Source organism: Harpia harpyja, chromosome 6 (assembly GCF_026419915.1).
Source record: "Harpia harpyja isolate bHarHar1 chromosome 6, bHarHar1 primary haplotype, whole genome shotgun sequence".
NCBI classification, from domain to species: Eukaryota; Metazoa; Chordata; class Aves; order Accipitriformes; family Accipitridae; genus Harpia; species Harpia harpyja.
The window spans coordinates 68873867-68894314 of record NC_068945.1 but is presented as its reverse complement, the minus strand read 5'-3'; the positions used below and the strand labels follow the sequence as shown (position 1 = coordinate 68894314).

At 47.5% G+C, this 20448-nt stretch overlaps 1 protein-coding gene across 1 annotated transcript in view; it reads right to left on the bottom strand.

The window, feature by feature from the left end:
* Positions 1–20448, bottom strand: part of LOC128143461 (collagen alpha-1(VII) chain-like) — a 133465-nt gene that overhangs the window by 49736 nt on the left and 63281 nt on the right. The window contains exons 35-52 of the mRNA XM_052790685.1: positions 19966–20037; positions 19303–19362; positions 19072–19107; positions 14985–15020; positions 13570–13602; positions 12254–12325; positions 11458–11517; positions 10554–10589; positions 9358–9438; positions 7449–7493; positions 7106–7177; positions 6391–6426; positions 6224–6259; positions 4595–4636; positions 2905–2958; positions 1529–1567; positions 1310–1345; positions 288–422 (exon numbers count right to left, since the gene is read on the bottom strand). Of these exons, the coding sequence (XP_052646645.1) occupies positions 288–422; positions 1310–1345; positions 1529–1567; positions 2905–2958; positions 4595–4636; positions 6224–6259; positions 6391–6426; positions 7106–7177; positions 7449–7493; positions 9358–9438; positions 10554–10589; positions 11458–11517; positions 12254–12325; positions 13570–13602; positions 14985–15020; positions 19072–19107; positions 19303–19362; positions 19966–20037 (981 nt within the window). The remainder of the gene's footprint in view (positions 1–287; positions 423–1309; positions 1346–1528; positions 1568–2904; positions 2959–4594; positions 4637–6223; positions 6260–6390; positions 6427–7105; positions 7178–7448; positions 7494–9357; positions 9439–10553; positions 10590–11457; positions 11518–12253; positions 12326–13569; positions 13603–14984; positions 15021–19071; positions 19108–19302; positions 19363–19965; positions 20038–20448) is intronic.

Here is a 20448-nt window from a genome sequence, read left to right as displayed (position 1 = left end):
TTAGAGGATGGCTTCTAGCTACATCCATCAACAACGAGGGTTGACTGATCCCTTTATTTCCACTGAAAAAAGAATGCTTTGCAATCCCATCAGTTTAACCTGAAGATCCAAGATCCTGGTACGAGCCTTGAGCCTCCTTCCAGCCTGTTTCTTACAGTGGCTGTAAGTCACCGTCACCTGCTTGATGACAGAGGTGACCCCAAAACCTTCAATGATTCATTTCTGTCTCTCTCTCGTTTCCTTCGAGGTCTGTCTGCCCCCTGAGGATGCCAGATGACGATACTCACGCTGTGCTCGGTGGCATGCAGAGCTGTCTGCTTTCTCCTGGAGGTCTTGCTTATCCTGGAGCCACCCAGCTGCCGCACCAGCCCATCCAGCCCATCCCACAGGAGCGCATTGGAGAGGTCCTTCAGCAATGCCAGCTGCAACCAGTGGAGACCATTAAGGCAGTAGCCCAGTGCCACCCTCCTGTTCCTGACACATGACAGTGGAAGTGCAGCCATCCCCAAAAAACAACTGATGCATTTCCATTGGGGCTCACAGGGCGCCTGGTGAAGCGATGTGCCCCGACAGCCAACGGCTGATTTAAATACAGGTGTCTACGGTTTGGGCATCTAGGAGCCGATCGATGGTGCTTACATGGTGGGTCTCCCCATCCTAAATAAAACTCCTACGTTTGATCAGATCAGTCAGTCCCTCACCTCCCTCAGTCACATCTCCAGAGCTTATAGAAAGGAGCTGAAGGTAACAAGCACAACTATAAGTACCTGCCTGGTAGATACTAGAAGTTGAGCCTTATCACACTTCCTGAGCTTGATGGCAACCTTGAGAGTGGAGAGTGAGGCCACCGGTCTAGCACTGCTGTATTGCACAGTGATTATTTACTGTTACTTGTGTTACGAGCTAAGGAACAACCCAAACTGGACTTTGCACTAAACAGGACACACAGCATGGCCAGACCACGCAAAGCGCCGTGTGGGTCTCCTCTTGCTGGATGTGCAGACCCAGTGCTGAAGTACAAGCCCACCCAGGTGGTAGCACCAAGCTCTAAATGGGTATTTGCCAAGTCTCAATATCACATGGGCCTCAAAGCCACTATCCACCCCATAACATAGCAGCAGAAAAGCTGTCCAAGAAGAATTTAAATATGTACGGTAAGCTGTAAAAGGAAAGGTAATAACCCTGCCTTCTTGTGAGTGCCATAGCTGGACCTGGGGCAGCACACATCATCTCCAGAAGGCCAGATGGAATAGATGGAAAAGCTTAATTACAATCACCTTGTCAGAAGGAAGGTCAAAGTGTTACCTACCTTGATACCATTTGCTTCAAAAAGCCTCTCCAGATCCTGCAAGAGGAAAGAAGGGTCAGAACTTCTCCTCCTCTCTCCTCCAGCCGAGGAAGCTGGTCCTGCGGGTGGTTGATGGCTAAGCCTGGGGGCACACACTGGGTCCCCTCTGCCATCCCAACCCCAGACAGAGAGGGAGGTGTTTCCAATGTTAATATGCTCTATATTTTTTATTTTATTTACCTTCATTTCCACTCCTTTGCCTGGTGGACCAGGTTCTCCCTTCAAATGAACAAGAACAACTCATTAATCAAGTCATTATCCCAATGAGCAGCCAGAAGAGGAGCTCTGAGGAGGGGCAAGAGTCACATATCTGGCCATTACTCTGCTCCCAGCCCATGCCGTGACCCCAGAGAAATCTCTGTAGGCTCAGAGAGGGGGTTTGAATCCCACCCCTGCTCAATGGGCTCCTCCACTGGACACAGCTGCTGGCTGCATTTTGTAGGGCAGGCCTGGACCAGAGCCAGACATGAACATCATCAAAGTGAGGTTTGGACCAGGGCTTTGCACCATCTCCTTCTCCATTTCTTGGCCATGTACACCATGTAAAAAGCAAAGGTTTTTGAGGCTACTCAGTGCCACCGATGCTGTCACTGCTGTGGCAGCTCTGAAGAGGTAGCAGCAAGGAGGAGGATGGCCAAGGTGCCCCCATGGTTGGTGGTCCCTTCTGGAGGTGGCTGTGGTGCTGGTGGCCCACCCTACTGCCACATATCTCCAATGGGTTGGACTCCCAATGGCAAGTCACGTAGACGAGCTGTCCATCTCTCCTTGCCCCGCACGGTGACACTCTCCACGGTGCGTGATCCTGGGCCACTGCCACAGGTGAAACTACAGATGAGCTGCAACAGCTTGGGAGGTTGAGCGCTGGGGAGAGGAACATCTGCTGAGGTGGGGGTTGACCTGCCTCTCTGACGGGCTTCATTTCACTGAAATCTGGTTTCTGCATTGACAGATTCCGGTGGAATGAAGGGCGCCAGGAAGGCCCCGATGGGGATGCATCTTCATGCCAAGGTGTGCTGGGGTGAAGGAGCTGCAATGAGGGGATGCACTGGCTACGTCTGAGGCACAGCCCGTGCATGTCACCTGGATAAGTCCTTGCCTTTGTGAAGACTTGGATCTTGTGCCAATCAAGAGATCTACCTGTACCCACTGATGCTGCTTTCTGCAGCATTTTCTTCTCCATTAAGTGAAGGAGTTGGTCCCACCTGTAAAGATCTCTAGATGTGTGTGGCACCAGGAGCCATCTCTCCTTCCGTCCCTTTCTGATGTGCTCTTCAACTTGCAGGGGACAAGAAAGGAAGGAAACATCCCTGAACATTTTAGAAATTTATCCCATCCGACTCCTGAACCACATCTTCCTACTTAAATATTCTGTATCTGCTTAATTGAGTTGTAGGACTACAGCGTCATTGTGACCGCAAGTTTACAAGCCCATCTCAGAAATTCTGCTTTGGAAACCCAGCCTTTTAGGGGGTCAGAAGAGATCCATGTTCTTCCCCTCTGGCCAGCCCAACACAACGGTACAAACACAAAGATGCCTCCATGCATTCAGGACATACCTTTGGGCCTGGAGGTCCTCTTTCGCCTTTCAAGCCATCCTTCCCACAATCCCCCTGTAAGCCAGCAGGAACATGTTAGTTCTTTGTCCCCTCTAAAATTCCCAGCGGAGATGATGGTTTCATCATGCATTGTGGCATTTCTCGCGCACTGGCCCATGCTGGCCCCAGACTAACAACTTTTCCAGAGAGAACAACCAGCCTTTTCTTGTAACTATCTCACTGAATCACATAATTAAGTTAAATTTGGAGCAACTCTGCTCTTCACTTGACGCATCCTGCTTCTGCTTTGGACCTGAAGGAGGACTCATGTTCCTGAGAGCTTTTCTGCTTTTCCTTTTCCTCCTGCTAGCCCACCTGGGCTAATAATGGTATGACCTCTCCTTGCAAACTGAACTTTGCCTCTATTTCCCTGCCATCACAGCTTGGCTGATGAAGCAACACCATTTCTTTAGTAAAGCCTGGGACTGGATGCTTTAAGCAGGGTTTGGGAAGGTGACAGACCCACAGTGATGTTGCTTGCAGCCCTTGTTCTCCCACAGTCCATTATGTGCTTTGCCTGTGACTCGTGACTCACAACTCATGAGTCCTGCGGGTAAATCAGAAAACTGGCAGGGCAAGCCCAGGTTTGCCTGAGAAGGACCCATCTAGATATACACTCTGCACCTCTCTGAATGAGTCTTTCCTCCCAGCACAGCAAAATGTAGTAGAAATTGATGCTGCGGCTGGTCTGCCTCCTCCACGTCTGCCTTGTGTCCTTCCCTGTCCCCAGCTGCAAGATGCACAAAATAAATGGCCCACTCACAAAACTTGTTAAACTGGAGGAGGGAGAGAAGGCAATTAAATACATTTTTTCATCTTATTGGGCTCTTTGATTACTCAAATTACTCCATTACTCCACCTCTGTTCCTGCACTGGGTGGGATCCGGTGCTGCACGCGGCACTGCGGTTTGCATGCAGCCAAAGCTGCATTTCTTTGCCATTTGCTTTGCTAAACAGACCACAGTAAGGGCCGTGGGAGGGGGTAAGGAGCTGCTTTGATATCGATGACTACTTGGGCATCCCTCAGATAGAATTTAGGCAGATTGGCATGAAGTCATGAGGGGCTCAGTAATATTGTCAGTGATCTTTTTCACAGGGCTGAAAAAAGGATGGAGTGAATCAGTCTCTGCTGCTTCCTGTCACTGGAATTTCCATCTGTGCTAGTACTGGCACTAAATAAAAGCTCTTCCAAACCTACCCACAATCAGATCTATTGCTATAACCAGGAGCTTCTGTAACAGCCATAGCCTTGTTGTTCTGGGCAAACTACTGGAATTATTCCAGCATCCAAGTCACCTTATTCCCTTTCAGCAAAGCAGTCAGGCTTTCAGTGAACTTCAGCATCTGAATGGATCCCTCTGATTTCTAGGCTGAAATGTTCACTCTAGTTTGCCCTGCGGAAACATGAAGACTTGGAAGGACAACTAAAGCTCACCTCGTCTTGGCATAACCAACAACAATACATTGTATTTCGAGAACCTTTGTTGTTGGAGGTGGGAACAGCAAGAATTTGCTTAAGGAACTTCTGAGTTTTGGGCTGTGTTTGCAGACTTTGACTTATAAAAGTAATGAAGCTACAAAATACACAACATGTGCAAAATAATCGCATATTCTGCTTCAACACACATCTCCAGCAAGGAGGCGATCTTACCTTCTCGCCTTTCAAGGTGATGGTGTTCTCCAGAGAAGACATCTGCAAAAGGAAGAAACCTTGCTCACAAAGTGAAGGATGATGTCTTTGACACAAGCTCTCACCTCCACCTGCCTTTTATCCCCATTAGCCCTTACCCATGGGCACAGACCCAGCCAGCTGCTTCCTCCCAAATCAGCTAGCAACCTGAATCTGCCGTGTTTGGACTCAAACCAACAGAGAGCTGGTGCAGCATCTTTGCTCTCACAGGTTAAGAGATTCAGGGTGGCTATGATGTTGGGGTCAACATCTGCATTTCTAATGAAGGCCTTATCAAAGGGAACTGGGGTCACACAGACACCGCTTCCCTGCTGCTCAGGACACTGCTTGGGTCCCTCTCTGACATGGGCATTTAGTGGGATGTTTCAGTAGCCACTTGGGTAACTGCATGAGTGAGGATAAGCCTTGTGAACCCTAAGACCACCCGGCTGGGTGACGGAGTGAGATGGCTATGCTTTAGCAGAGAAGGATCTTGCCATACCCTGGAGCAATAAGGCTCTTCCCAGTTCTGAAGGGAACAGGGGGTGCTTGGCATCCCCATGTCCCACTCCCAAATACACCAGAGTCCAAGTATTGAAGAATATACAAGAGACAAGTGAACAGGAGCCCCAGTAGACAACAACAACTGAAAATGGGGCTGGGACCACAAAATGGGGTGGTTTCAAATGGCATGTTGGTAGGGTTGGGAGCGGACAGCTGCAATATATGGAGTGAGGAGGCATCACTGGAAGGCAATGACTCCTTGCTCCCGGCTTTTCCTAAGTTCCAAAGTTGGCAGAAACCACTGTCTTGTACAGGAATGATACTGCTGAATATGGTCAATAGCATTTTGCCCACTTTGAGGCAGCCTCTTACTCAGATCTTGCCAATGCCTCATCCCTGGGGATGGAAGATAAAGTCTAGCACAGCTCTCCCGAGAGGCTGTGGTTCCTGGTCCTAAGGCAGTGGTTTGGTTTTGCACTGGGGTGGCTTTAGCTCCATGGGGTGAAGCCAATGGGGTGAAAAAAATGCCTCCTTGCACATTCATGTACTAAAACACCTTCCTGATCACCTAAATGACTTTTCAAAATCTTTTCCAGCCTTATTTTTGATGAACCTGAGTTGGGTTTCTCTCTCTTAATCTGACACGACTTGGTGTTAGGCCTCTTATCCAAAGGAAAACTCCATGCAAAGGCACAGGAGAGTCCTGAGCACGAGTCATCCCATGTGCCTAAGCACCTTTCCTAGGAGGCATCCATCTCCCTGCCTTCACTATAGAAGGAGCCCAGGTGCCTTGATTACACAACAGTTAGTGATTAAAGGTATCGGATGGGCTCGTAGCTAGGTTTTAGTCCCTTCTATGTCACAGTCTTCTTGCATCATCAGTGACAATCCATTTGCGATGGATTTATGCATACATCTGTAGAGGAACTAGATCCATTGCTTTGCACCTTTGATAAAGCTAGGAGGGAAATCCGCTCTACAACAGGCACTGTTGAAAGCAGTAAGTTCTTGCACTGTGTCCTCCATGGTACCCAGGATTCATAATAAATCTCAACATATCCCTTCCCTGAACAAATGTGTAAGACAACAGAATTAGGCATTACTCACAATGCTTCCAGGAGTCCCAGGCAGCCCAGGCTCACCCTGTGAAGATACAACACCACCATACCCCGACCCCCCACCCCCAAAAAATAGTGAGTGGTGCAGTTCAACGTTTTAGCCCCCAGACAGACTCCCTCTCATGCAAGGTTATAAATGGGAATGTGCAAACGTACAGATTCGCCCTTGTCTCCCTTCTCTCCAGTGATTCCCTAAGAGGTGGAGAGAGAGGCAGGATGAGAACAAGCCGTGGTAGGGGGTCTCAGCAGTCTTCCCTCTTCTTGCCAGCTCAGCATCTGACAGACTAACAAGCCCATCTTTGAGCAGCTGAGCTAATGAAATCAGGATTTCAACATCTCTCCTGCGGAGGAGTTCTCTAATATTTAATAAGGGGTGAGATTATTAGCCTTTTCCTCAGTGGGTGGGCTCATTAGGGACTTTCCTCTAGTCAGCTGCTCGGTTTCACAAAGTTTGTAGAAACACCATGTCTTTGAGACCTCTGACAATGTAGCTGGTCTTAGACGGTGTTTTCCAAAGCTATTGGAGGGAGATCAGACAGATAGAGCATAAATGCATCTTCCTTCCCCACCAGACTGAGACTGTGTTAAGTATTTCGTTTCCAGCAGTGTGTGGCTGGGGAAGTTTTTGCGCACTCAGAAACCCCAGTACGCAGTCCTGCTATTTAACTTGTGCTCTAGCTAATCAAACAAGAAGGGAGAAACAGCCCTAATCTCCCCTTTGAAGAGGAGATTCCCCCTCTAGGATAGGTGGAGGGAGCTTTCTATGCCTTGCAGACTGTAAGGTAGAAAAAAAATATGGTTCTTTCTTTGATTGGCATTGCACTATCCGAAGTCCACCCTCTCTCAGCTGCTCCTTTAGGGATTGCCTTACATCCTTTCCAGATTGTCCTGTATCGCCTTTTATCCCCTGCTCTCCAGGCCGTCCCGGGAGTCCAGGTGGACCCTGCAAGAAAGGATTCGGAGAAGCAATCAGAAATAGAGCATGAGCTCACGAAAGTAAAGCAAACAAGAAGAATGTTACCCCCTCTATGATTTTTCACGCAGGAAAAGAAATACTTGCACATGGACGTTTCTAAGTGAGGACTCTTGTTGGGATGGAGAAGGAAGTCTTCTCCTCCCACACAGACCAGAGGTGCATGGGCAGCAGCAGAGCAGCCTCCCCTGATGCCCCACCACTCACCCGGGCAGAAAATTATAATAATAGCAATTATTACCCTGATTCCTCTCTCTCCTGGTTCTCCAGGGACACCAGCTTCTCCCTAAAAGACAGGAGTAGGAGCTTGTCAACGTTTGCTTCCATCAGGTTGAACCTTCATTGGTGATACTAATTTTACTGCACTTACACCTGGAGGAACCAGTTTAAAGGGAGAGAACCAAACCAACCTACCATTCCAGTGGCTCTAATGCAGGTTAGATCTCCTCTTTGGCATTGCTTAATGCTTGGAAAGCCAGGACAAAGGCAGGCTTATGGTCATCCGAGATGTCTTAAATTAGGGGTGATGTTTTACAGCAGTCCCATAAATGAAGTAAATGGGGCAGAAGGTGTAGGGTGTCAGTATTCATATTTAGGGGTAGAATGAGGTTATTTCCACCAAACCCCACTATTATTTGTGGCACATTGTTTTCTGCATCTGCTGCAGAGCGTAAAGAACTATCTCCCAAAGAAAATACCATTTAGTTCTTTTTTTGGCCTTTCTTTTTCAACCTTTAGCTTTGGAAGATGAAACCAAAGCTAAAATAAGAGAAAGAAAAGCCAAGGGCAAGGTGAAGAGGATTCTTCAGTCTCATCTAACCCGAGGACAAGTAAACAGCAAATGAAATGAGCAGGGGTCAGCTTCAAAACAAATCAAAGGGTGTCATTTTCCAGCTGCTGTTTAATTAACATCTGCAATGCCTTGCCCAGGGGGGTTGAGGGTGTTAAAGGTTTATGTGGGGTGACTAAATTCATGGAAGCAAAATCTACCAAGAGCTATCAAGCCCATGAGACATCACCTCTCACACAGGACATCCTACTTCTGCATTGTTCCCAGGACCTCCAGGGAAGTTGGTCACTCTCGGAGGTGAGACGCTGGGCTGGGTTGACCTTCACTCTAACTCAGTGCAGCCCTTCTACACTGCTGTACCCAGAGCTCCAGCTCTGAGTGAGCCTTCTGCGTTTGGTACCTATGTAACTCTGGAAGGTGTGGGCTCCCCATTGATTACCTTGGTCCCAGAGATGCCTTTCTTCCCTGGTTCTCCCTACAACACAACACGAAAGTGCTAGGTTACATTTCCACCTGTGACCAAGGTTTTTTACCCTAATTTCTTATTTGGGTTAAGAGCTCTTATTTTGAAATCACCGGTGGCTCCGAGGTCAGGGTTGTTGGGCAGCAGTGCCTCAGGATCAGAAAAACGGCTCTGCTTTTTTTTTCAAGCCTTCCCTTGGTGATCCTATTCCACTTGATGTTCAGGGATCAACTCGGCCCTTTGAACTGAAGAAAGGTCTTCACTGACTGTGGTTAGGAGAGGCTTTCCAGAAGCCAGTTATGATGCTTTTGTGAGGAGCCACCTTGCTTGATTGTAAGAAGGAACTTACTATGCCCTAAAACCAAAAGCAAGCCCTTCAGGGCTGCTGTGGCTGCACACTGTGCTAGTTCCCTGCATGGCAGACAGATGTGACTCAATGACGAGAACCCATGATGTCGAATAACAAGAAATAAATGTTGCGTCCAGGCATTGTAACACAAATAGCATGGTGCTACGCATTTGTTGCTCCTAGACCAAGGGTAAAGAGAGTCAGCCCTGAAACATAGCCTAAAGCACGCCCTAATGACAATCTGCAAGGGATCTACCTCCTCACTTGCAATGAAAGAGCGGACAGAGCAATTGAGAAGCTAGATCCCTTGATGAGCAAACCATCATGCCTAATTAGATGTAGTTTGTCCAGTCTCTTTTGTTGACCACTGTTGTGCTGAGACCTGTCTCTTCCCCAGCCAGGCTTGTATGACGTGCATGTCTCTGGTACCATCTTGTCACTTGTTCCTACTTGCTATTGCAAGGCCATAACTTGGAGTTGTTAGCTTGGTGTGGAGTGGCGTACCAAGGGGTTCAGCATGACTGACTGGACTGTTAGCTTCTACTTACATCTTTACCTCTTAGTCCGGTCTCGCCTGGTTTCCCAGGTAATCCTGGTTCACCTTTCTCTCCCTTCAGACCTATATCCCCCTAAAGAAAACAAGACTGTTGTTACGTTCCTCTTCTGCATTTCATAGTCCTCACATTTTAGACATTGCAGGGCAGATTCAGACAGCATGCCAGGCTCCATGGCCATGCAATTGCTTCCACACTCCTGGCTGAAGCTTCAGCTCAGAGCACCTACCCTGTGCTAGGAAGGACTGTGCTCACGGTATTTGCTTAGCGGGCTAGGGTGAAAAGCATCCATCTCTAATCCAGTCCATCCAGACCCCATGAGCAGCCTTGGCCAACACTGCAGGACAGACTCTTCTGAGGTTCTCCACCGCCAGGAAGCTTTGCAGCTCAAATAAGGTGGCCCATTAGCAGTGACCCAGGAGATGGGTCCAGTCTTGAGAGAGTGGTGTGGCCACAGGTTCAGTCCCCCCTCCATGCTTTAACTTCTATTCCCACGTAAAATCAGTTGAGCTTTCATGGATGGGTACCTATGCATCTGCTCGGCTTGATGTTTGTACAACAGAGACCTTCCTCATCACTCAACCACCTCACCATGCCTTCTCCCAACCCAAAAATACCTCTTGCTGCCTTCTCCACTTTGCAACTGCATTAACACATCTTGTTAACACAGCCTCTCTTGGATGTCTCTCATTTATCTCTTTTGGCATCCAATTTCTCCATGGCCATGAAGCTGATCCAGCCTAAATATTCCATTCACTGGGCTATGTATCATGCTGTAATATTTCCCAAATCCATACACTCCTTCAGCCAAGCCTGGGCAGCAACTCTGAGAAATGTATACAGCGAGACAGATTCACTGAACAAACACCACATTTGGGATGTTTTCCAGACATCTCTTGGCCACTTTTGAACCTTTGCTAGGAGAAATCCTACAAACTGAGATTTGCAGAATTTTTTAAGGCCTCATTTCTTGCATCTTTTCATTATTTTTCTACGCAGGGCTCTGCATGTCACAGAGAGATTCCAGCAAAGCAGGATCTGTTCAGACCTTTCAGCTTTTGAACACTGCCTATGTTTTGACACTAGCCCCGTGGCAAAGATAAAACCCCACTGACTCAAGTTGCTTTGGGTGACACAGACATCAGTCGCGAGACAATGCTTTACACATTGCAATCACTGCACAGACTCACCTTCTGACCTGGTTTGCCAGACAAACCTACATTTCCCTGCAGAAATACAGACCGTTAGTCACAAAACAAGAATGATACAGGTAGAATAATTTCAGGTTAGGGTCCTCTGTTGTATCTAAAGGGCGTAAACATCACTCTCAATTCTGCAAAGCTGCTCTTTGGTTGCAGGTATTAGCCGCTGAAACAGCGTAGTAAAATGCAGAGAAGGGGAAAACAGATGGTGTCCTAAGAGAAGAGGGGCTGCTGTAAGCACACACTGTCTAGATATGTCTGCCTTCCCCACTTTGAAACCATTAATACTTTGATGACTAGCTTTGATAGAGGGGTGGGGACCTCAAAGATGTTAGGTTTTGCAAGTTTTTTCTGCTTTAAAGTGAAAGGGACTATTAATATCCCCATAGATGGGAACACCAAGCCATTAACCCAACCCTTACTAGACATCAGTGAACTCACGTGGGAGCCACCAGAAGCTTGCACCTTCTTAGACACAAAAGTCAGGAAGATAAAGGTCAAGGTCACCTTCAGGACACGAAGCCATTGGAAATGGGGCTTCCTTTGCTTTGCTGTTCACAGAATTACCAGTTGAGCGTTGACCACCTATGCTTTCTTCCAGACTCACGAGCAATCCTCTCTCTGCATTTCGGAGAAGCTCCCCCCTTAGCACTGCCTTCCACAGTCAGGTGAAAACTACCCTATCACACAAGACCACCACGGGATCACCAGCCACAGGGTAACAGCCCAGCTCCTTGTGACCATCCCAGTATTAATTTGCTGGTGACAGGTTTCATGGGTGAAGGCCAGAAAATTCACGTGCGTGGAGGTGCCAGAGAGATTTTGCCTCTGAACCTCCTGATTTGCCCCCTTAGGCCTCCCCTTTCCACATCTAGCATGTTGCCCCACTCACCCTGTCGCCTGGATCTCCCTTCAGCCCAGGTTGACCAGGAATGCCAAAACCTGGACTTCCCTGCAAAAATCAATGATGATGCGTGTCTCAGTGTAACGCCTGGGGAGCTTTTCCTCTCTGCACCTCTACGTATGACAGAGAGACAGCTAGGGCTAAACCCTGTGCCAGTCCCACCTCCCAGATTCCACCCCCCCCTCCTAACCACACTCCTTGCCACCTCAGAGAGATGCTGTTGTGGAGACCCAACTTTCACTAGAGTGCTAATTGGGGAACCCGGCACGTGCCTCGGTTTACCCATCCCAATCTTGCAGATCTGGCCTGCAATTCTTCCATCGCCATGCACAAGCTGTGGTGGCACGACCCTGCTCCACTCATTATCTCACTCTTGGGAACATGTCCTGTGCCATTGCTCACTGTTATCAGTCTCCACTCCACCATGACTTTGCAGCCCCCTCAAGGGTCAGCCTGCTTCCCATCCTTGCTATAACTGCTGGGAGTCAGTTGCCAATGCTGTGTTTGATGCTAAGCAAGATGCAGAGGGAGATACAGCGCCTTGCCAGAGCAGCTTCCAAGCTCAGGACATAAATCTCCATATCTGAAGCTGGCAGAAAAAGACAGAGAAGATCCTAAGCATTTTCATCAACCACGGGAAGCTGGGTGAGCTGAGCATTGGTAACGCTGCATCTCTCACTGACGCGGGAAGGAATTCAATCTGCCTCAGAGCCTCCTTTGTGGACACAAACAAAATAAACCTTTCTACCCATAAAGGATGTGCCAAGAAAAGCAAGCGTATTACCTTCTCTCCTTTGTCTCCTTGTATTCCTTTGTCTCCTTGTGGTCCCAGGGCCCCTGTTGGCCCAATATCTCCCTGTGAATAAAGACGTTCTCAAAGCTAATAATATCATGCAGGAAGCAAAGTCCTGTTCATGTGGCTCTCTAGAGATGCATTTTGCACTTCTAATACACTCACAAAACCATTCCCTTGCCAACCCACTCATCCATCCATCTTTGGGTTTACACTGAAGCTTTCTCTGCGGTACCTGGGCTTCTGCAGTACAAACCCCATCACAGTAGTTACACCCTCTCCAGCCATGCAACTTGTATACTGTAAAGCATCATGTATACATTTACAGTGACATAAGCAGGATGAAATTCAGGTCCCAGGCCACCACCTAAATGCAACCAACCTAAAAGGAGACATTTTTGCTAACCAATGTTAAGCAGTCTAGGCAATAAGACCAATGAAGGGAGGTGGCTCACACATCCAAGCCCAGTGAAAAGGACAAAACTCTAAGGGGTGAGGGAGGTATGAAGCACTGAAGGGTATTTCATGAATGTCAGCCATCAAAAAGCCAAGAGGATTTAGTCCTGCAGTAAACACGCCTAACACAGATAAGGGAGACCTTTTATTTCTCTGCACGTTGGCAATGAGCTATCAAGAATAAAAAAAAAAAATTAGGATATTCCAGGCCACGTTCCACCACGAGGCCACTGCAAAAGTGAACTGTATGTGCTGTGCTATAAAGCAGATGTACAATATGGACAACCTAGGCAGGTAACAGCTCTGTCTCAGAGATCTCCCTGGTTTGAGAAATTCAACTTCCTCCAGTCACAGGGAGGACAAACACTGGGTCAGGGACCCAGAGAGGTGGGGAAATCTCCGTCTGCTGAGATGCTCGGCACACAAAGTCCTGAGCAACCTGACCCAGCTTTGAAGCTGACTCTGTTTTGAGCAGGAGGTGGGACTAAAGACCTCCAGAAGTCTGTTCCAGCCTCAGCTGTGCTTTGATTTTATGTCATTGTCTCCCTTGGCTGGAACTAGCTTCTGTGAGTGGGCTGGATCTGTGCTTCAGTGATCTCTGCCTTCTAAAACTAGCACATGGAAATCCCAAATTTCCCCACAGACTGAGGCTAGGAAGAGAATGACAGGCACAAATGTTAATAAAAGCGAAAGAAATATCAGCAGGGCAAGACTATTGCTACTTTTCCAACCTCTCCTCTCCAGGCAATCACAAGGGAGATATGATTCAGACGGTGAAACATGGCCCAGCCCACACTTTTTCAGGTGAAGATCTCATCTAAGTTTCAAGCAGTGCTAATTAATGGACTTACCCTGACACCTTTCTTGCCTGGAGGTCCCAAAACCTGCGGATAAAAAGAAGTCACAGAAATGCTCTCTTATTTGGGAAAAAAACTCCCTTTCAAAGGAGGTTCTATTCATGTTACCTTTTCCAAAGCAAGACAATCTCAGCCTTGCTATGGGATAGGAAACCCATCACCTGCACTGGATCACAAAACACCAGAAATGGCTACAAGCCAAATCCCAAACCCCGTGAAGCTTGTGAAGGAATCCCACCAACTTCAGTAGGTGTTAGCTCCCGGGATGGGACTGAACGACCACTCACATGCAAGGGGTAACTGGCAGATAGCTGCTCTAGCCTTTGCTAACACACACCAAGGACCAACCTTCGGACAGCCACGAATCTTAATGACTGCACTACAAGCCTGCAGAGCAGCCCTGAGCTGGGTTCAGACACTACAGAGCTGCCTTCCTACCTTGTGTCTCCAACGCAATTCCGTCAGCGTTGCTAGGGAAGAAACCTAAGGTGCCCTGCTCATTCCAACCAGGACACACCAGTCTGTCCTGGTGGTGGGTCTCAGTCCTTAATGCAACCTCCAGCTGCTCCCACAGCCGTTGCAGCAATGCTGTGGGGCATGCAGAGATGGCCACCACCAAGGTTTCTCCTTAAAGCTGCCCTAGCATTTGGAGGGACATGAAGAGGAGGCTATAGAAGCCCTGTTTCCACATGGGAATGAGGCAAATAAGACCCATCAGCAGTGCCTCTTCAGCAGGGACCAACACAATCCCACTGTGAATGGGGAGCTTGAGTGGGGGACAGGCCTGAAGCACAGGGCTTCAGTGATGGGAAGGCTTTATCCTTATGTTTCCTGCGCAGCAGTGAAGCTCCTTTGAAGAGCCAGTGGGCAACTGTGGTGCAGGGCTGGGCATACAAGAGGAGCAAGGGAGCAGAAAACATAGTGGTCTGGAGGGTCAAGGAAAAGGTCCATTAGTTCTTCCTGCAGTTCAGTGGGACACATCTCTCTTGGTCCTTGGTCTACTGGCACCACTGGTGGTGATGCTGCATGGCTATAGCGCAAGAAGGGCTGTAATCCACTCATAGTTACCCCCATAGCTGGAGCACCTGGAAATCCCGGGTTCCCCTGCAAGGCGAGAGGACATAAAATGAACAATCTGGGGCAATGAAAAATTTCTGCTCATTGCTGTCCCCCCTCCATTCCCTAAACCAGCTCAAAACTTATCGCAGAAGCACAAGAACAAAACAGAGAGGAGATGCTGATCTCGTGGTGAAGCTCAGGTGCATCCCTGCTGGCTTCACCTCTGCGTAAGCCCCCCATAAACACATTCAACTGCAGTTGCAAGAGCTGCACATGTGGAACAAGCTGCGGAAAGTCAGGACATCTTCCCGAGATAGTGAAACATGTTGTTCTCATACTGTTTGACTTACTTGGTCACCCTTCTGCCCTGGAGGTCCGGGGAGTCCCTGTAAGACATTGTTGTGGTTTATCCCCAGCCAGCAACTAAGCACCACGCAGCCGCTCGCTCACTCCCCCCAACCCAGTGGGATGGGGGAGAGAATCGGGGAAAAAAAGTAAAACTCGTGGGTTGAGATAAGAACAGTTTAACAGGACAGAAAGGAAGAAACTAATAATGATAGTAATAACAATAATAAAATGACATTAATAATAATAATACAAGGATTGGAATATACAAAACAAGTGATGCACAATGCAATTGCTCACCATTCGCTGACCGACACCCAGTTAGTTCCCAAGTAGCGATCTCTCCCTGCCCAACTCCCCCCAGTTTAGATACTGGCCATGATGTCACATGGTATGGAATACCCCGTTGGCCAGTTTGGGTCAGCTGTCCTGGCTGTGTCCCCTCCCAACTCCTTGTGCCCCTCCAGCCTTCTTGCTGGCTGGGCAGGAGAAGCTGAAAAGTCCTTGACTTTAGACTAAACATTACTTAGCAACAACTGAAAACATCAGTGTGTTATCAACATTCTTCTCATACCGAACCGAAAACACAGGGCTATACCAGCTACTAGGAAGAAAATTAACTCTATCCCAGCTGAAACCAGGATAGACATCAAAAGAGAATTTCCACCAGAGTGAAAACAGATTCAGCACTTTTGGTCCCTGCTGTAGTGAGAACCTCCCAGCCAGAGGGAGGGAAGAAGCTCTTCAGCCCAATTTTTTACTGACTACAAGACACCTCTGAAAGAGAGCTATAAGGGCTCTTGGGTGAGAGATGGAAATACCCATGCCTATCTCTAGCGTGCCTGGCTGCCATCTACCAGGAGACCAAGTGCAGAGCGGCAAGCTCTCATCCCAGGTAAAGCTATCAAAGATGGTCCTTTGCAAGCAAGAAAAGGTATGAAGACAGCCATGGGATGCATGGGAGCTACCAGACCAGGTCAGTGTTTTGCCTAACCCAGCCCCAGGGCTCTGCTCAAAGCTGGAAGCTGCAAGTACACGTACCTGCTGTGCTTACAGAGCCTTGCTCCTGCAAGGCGTGCTGGCTCGAAGAAGACTGGCACAGCCTATTTCCATTTTACACTACCATAGCTATTCTTAGGAAAAAACGCTGCCGTCTCTTTTGATCTTTGAGGTTATAATCAAATGCGTGTACAGAACAAGTACAGCTGGGGGAGCTGTAAAAACAGCAAACATGAAATACAGCTCAATAAAAGCAACCTGCGAATACTCGGTATGGACTGGCAAAGAGTATTCAAGGTTTGTTTGTCAGTGTTTGCTAGTCCCAGACTGTCCCGGGGATTTACCATTGCTGCAAGGTCAATCCCATGCATGCGAGCTCCTTCAGCAGCAGCGAGCTCCCCAACCTTGCAGGTATGTGGCATATAGCTACGTGGCCCAGTTACGTCTTGCCAGACTGGGAGAAGCCTTTGGTGGGACCTCAAATTCCCTCCCTCCGGATCTCCAACCAGATACCTCAGCTGCTCTGTTCTGAGCCCAAAACCAGAGCCAGCGCTTCTTCCCCTCCTACTCTGTGCTCCAGTGCTGGCCAGTCTCACCTTTTCCCCTTTAACACCACCTTGCCCTTTGTTACCCTGGAAAACAGAAGATGTTTTAGTTAAGACAAAGATCCACTAGCACAGCAGGATGAGCCTGGAAGCTTGCGTGCTGCAGAAGAGTGTGCTGAGCGTGTGCCCTCCACTGGAGATTGTGAAAGCAGGGGGAAAAGCAAATAAAATAAAAAAAAAAAAAGTTTTTTTACATATATGTCATATATAGTATATAGCATATGTTATATATATATATATGGTCCATGCATTTATATATCGTATATTGCATATTAATTACCTGTATAGTATCTATAATATATTAAGATATCTTGTATAATCAACATATTACTGTATATACTTTATCGATAATGCCTAATATGAAATTGCATGTATATTATAATATATAGTTACTATATAGTTGTATCATAATCATTTACTATATCATATACATATATTACTATATGTATATATGGACTATCCTGAGCTTGATCAGACTGTCTCCTCCCAAGGAGCTTGAAAGCTGAAGGTGAGACAGTCTCTTGGAAAAGTTGAATTTACAGCACAGATAACGTGCAGGTCTGGGGTTGCGGGGTGGGTTCAGGCTTAGCTCAGAGGCTGAACATAACCAAAAGGAGCAAGGTGAGATACTGGTCCAGGACCCAGTTACAGTGGGTCCTATATTTACATATTCTTTTTTATCTTAATTTTTAAAGCTTCCTTCTGCTTCGATTCATTTGGAGGCACACCCTTGGCCCAATTGGTTCTCCCTTCCCAGGTGGTCCTGGCCCAAACTTAAACAAAAGAGAGCAGCTGTGATTGCCTCCTGCAGCCCCTGCTGTCACCTCAGAAAAAGCTCAATGAGCTTATGGGCAACGTCAACCGTTACCTCACCAGTGAGCACCTTGCCAAATATTGCTTTTTCTCAAGGGGAGTCCATGAAACACCCAGCCACAGACCCATATTTGTGTGGATCAGGACTGGGCAATTCAAGGAGATATTTGCTCTTGTGAAGAGCAAGATGTGAGCAGCAAACTGGCTGTTAGCACTTGCAAAGACCTTACAGATTTAAGGTTCTTTCCATTTTATGAAATAAAAAACCACCACTGCAAAGGGAAGCAAACTACTTTGTTTCAAGCTGAATGAATAATTTCCTTTGATATTATTTTTTCCTTAATTTTCCAACTCTCTTGGAACTATGAAAATAATTTATTTTGGGTTCAACATAGACATTTTTTGACCTTAATGGACCTGAAATAAATCAGTGACTCAGATCCATTTGGCCATCAGCAGTAACTCAGAGAGTATATCCTGAGTTACGTGGAGAAGGGGGTGAGCAGAGAGCCATACAACCCGATCCTGAGTGGTTGCTCCTCCAAGAGCCATAACAACCTGGGACCATGCTGAGATGACTTATGGACCACCTAAACCCATGCCTGGCACTCCCTGTACCAGGGGAAATTCAGACCCCCTGAGACTTTCTCAGGTGTCAAACTTCCAGCATGAGCTCAAGCCAGATGCTCCAGGAAAAACCAAACATCGATTCAAAACTGAATTGAGAGACATTTCTCTTGGTTCAGGAGAAAGTCTCCTTCCTCCTACAGCAATTGTTTCTATACATGCCAAGATCAGCTGATTCCTCCTGCACCCCCAGCTTTCCAGGTATTTTGCTGCATGGAGAAGCCCTGGAGTCAAACTTGCACATCTCCATGAGTAGCGAGAGCTGGGAGATAAGCAGCAGTCTGAAAGAAAATCTTCCTGCCTGCCATGAGTCCCGTCCCGACCAGTCCTTGCCATGCATCGTCTTCCCTGGGTGCATGACAGAGTTGTCAGGCTTGGACTGGAGCTTTTCCTCTGGCAGCACCAGGACACCAAAATCATTCCTTCCCACCAACCCCAGGATCTTAAGCAAGGTGAGAGAATTGGTCAAGTCAAGGTTTCCTTTTCCCCCAACAGTTGGAAAAAGATGGGCACTTCCAGAAGAAAACTCAAACTTCAGGATGGGTTGTATCACTTCTCACAGGGCTCATCTTTCTCCACTGAGAGAGGCATCCTGGCACTATGACATTAAATTATTCAGGCATTTAATTACATGGGAATGAGTCTAGGCCTAGATGGTTCAGAGGAAAGTGTCCAAAATGCAGATGTGAGATAATCTGCTCCTTACATCTTCCTACCTCCTCATCCCATCAGAGCTGGGATCAAGCTCTGGTGCATGTTCCTCCCAAGCACATTTAACATGAATTACTACAGTTCTGCAGAGTCTCACTGGCCACAAAAATGTCATTTATTATTTTATTAAAATACAGCATCTCGCTGTCATTCCAGGTCTCTGCAGCAACCCTGCAGCAATGACTTCCACAGACCAGTGACTGCTGATAGGTAATATTATTGCTTTTGAGTAAGGGGTCAACATTCCTGCAACCTACGATGATAGTTAGAGCTAGATGCTTTCCTTGGCACCTGAGTACCAGGCACAGGGACTCAGGTTCAGCATTTCAGTACCCACCTTTGGTCCTGGTGCTCCTGGAGGTCCCATCACCCCCTGAAAAACAGAAGAAACAGTGAAAACTCAGATTTTAAAACCCAATATCTTCCCTTCTCTGACCCTTTCCATTTGTAACCACAGATGATCCCTCAGAGTAAAACCTAAAAAAGAGGTATAGGAGGAGACTTTGGAGACACTGAGCCCTCCAAGGGGACTTTAGCAGCAAATCTCACTGCAAAATTGCCAACTCACCTGCTCTCCTTTTTCCCCCCTTGGGCCAACAGTGCCAGGATTGCCAGTTCCTGCCATCCCCTGCAAGGTAAGCACAGCATTGCACTCAAGAAAGCCGATTCCCCAAATTGTAGAGCATGATGTGTCCTACCCAGCTATCTGCTTCAGAGCTCTGCTCTTAGCCATCCTGCAAAGCAGGAGGGGAAAAATTTGTTCTGTAACCATTCAGTTAAGACATATGTCTAGCCAGTAACCTTCAGGCAAGGTGCAAACAATGAATTGGAGAAGAGAATTAAAAACAAGGGTCTGTGGATGTTTCCCGTGACCATTTGAAGCAGGGTGGGGGATTCAATGAAGCAGCCCTATCCAGGGGACAGGGAGCATGCAGGGCTTGGGCTGTGTTTTTGGAGAAAACCCGCTCCTGACAGCAGGAACTGCAAAGATCTTCCACTGGGTGGAAACAAGAGGACTGTGAGGAAAACAAGGGCTTGGATGGAGATGGAGCATCTCTTCTGCCATGCACAAACTCAAACGCATATGAGCAGGGAGTGGAGGGGAATGGGGGGAAATCCCTACATGCCTCCACTTTATTTGCACTGTCTACCCTGCTATTACTTTGTCTCAGCTATTCTCAGTTCCTCCTTGGGCTGATGGATTCAGCAAGCATCTGATACAAGTAATGACCTTCTCTCCTCTTGGTCCGGGCAGCCCAGGAACTCCATCTAGCCCTACAGGGCCTGGCAATCCAGGTTTCCCCTGAAAAGTAAGATACATCATCAAATCTTTTTCTTCTGAACTGTTTGTTACCAATCATACTAAAGAAAAAGTTTATTTTTAAGTCTGCAGAAACACAAGCAGAGAAATGTATATCCTGATGTGCCCATCTTAACAGTACCTTTGCAACTCAGGATTTATAGAGATGTTTATGTATTCCCAAATTTCCTTTTTCCTCACAAATAGGCTATGGATCACTGGTTTTACTCAGGAAGGGAAAATAAAGATGTGTTTGCTTGTTACATGGGAAGATAGAGCCTGGGTACGCATGTTGATTTGGCAGTGGGTGTCTTCTCCAGTGGCTCTTCATGGCTGCGTTGCTGTAAGAGGGTGACCGTAGTAATGTTGCCGGTGTTGAAATGGTGAAGACTGTCATATGGAAATGGCTGCTGT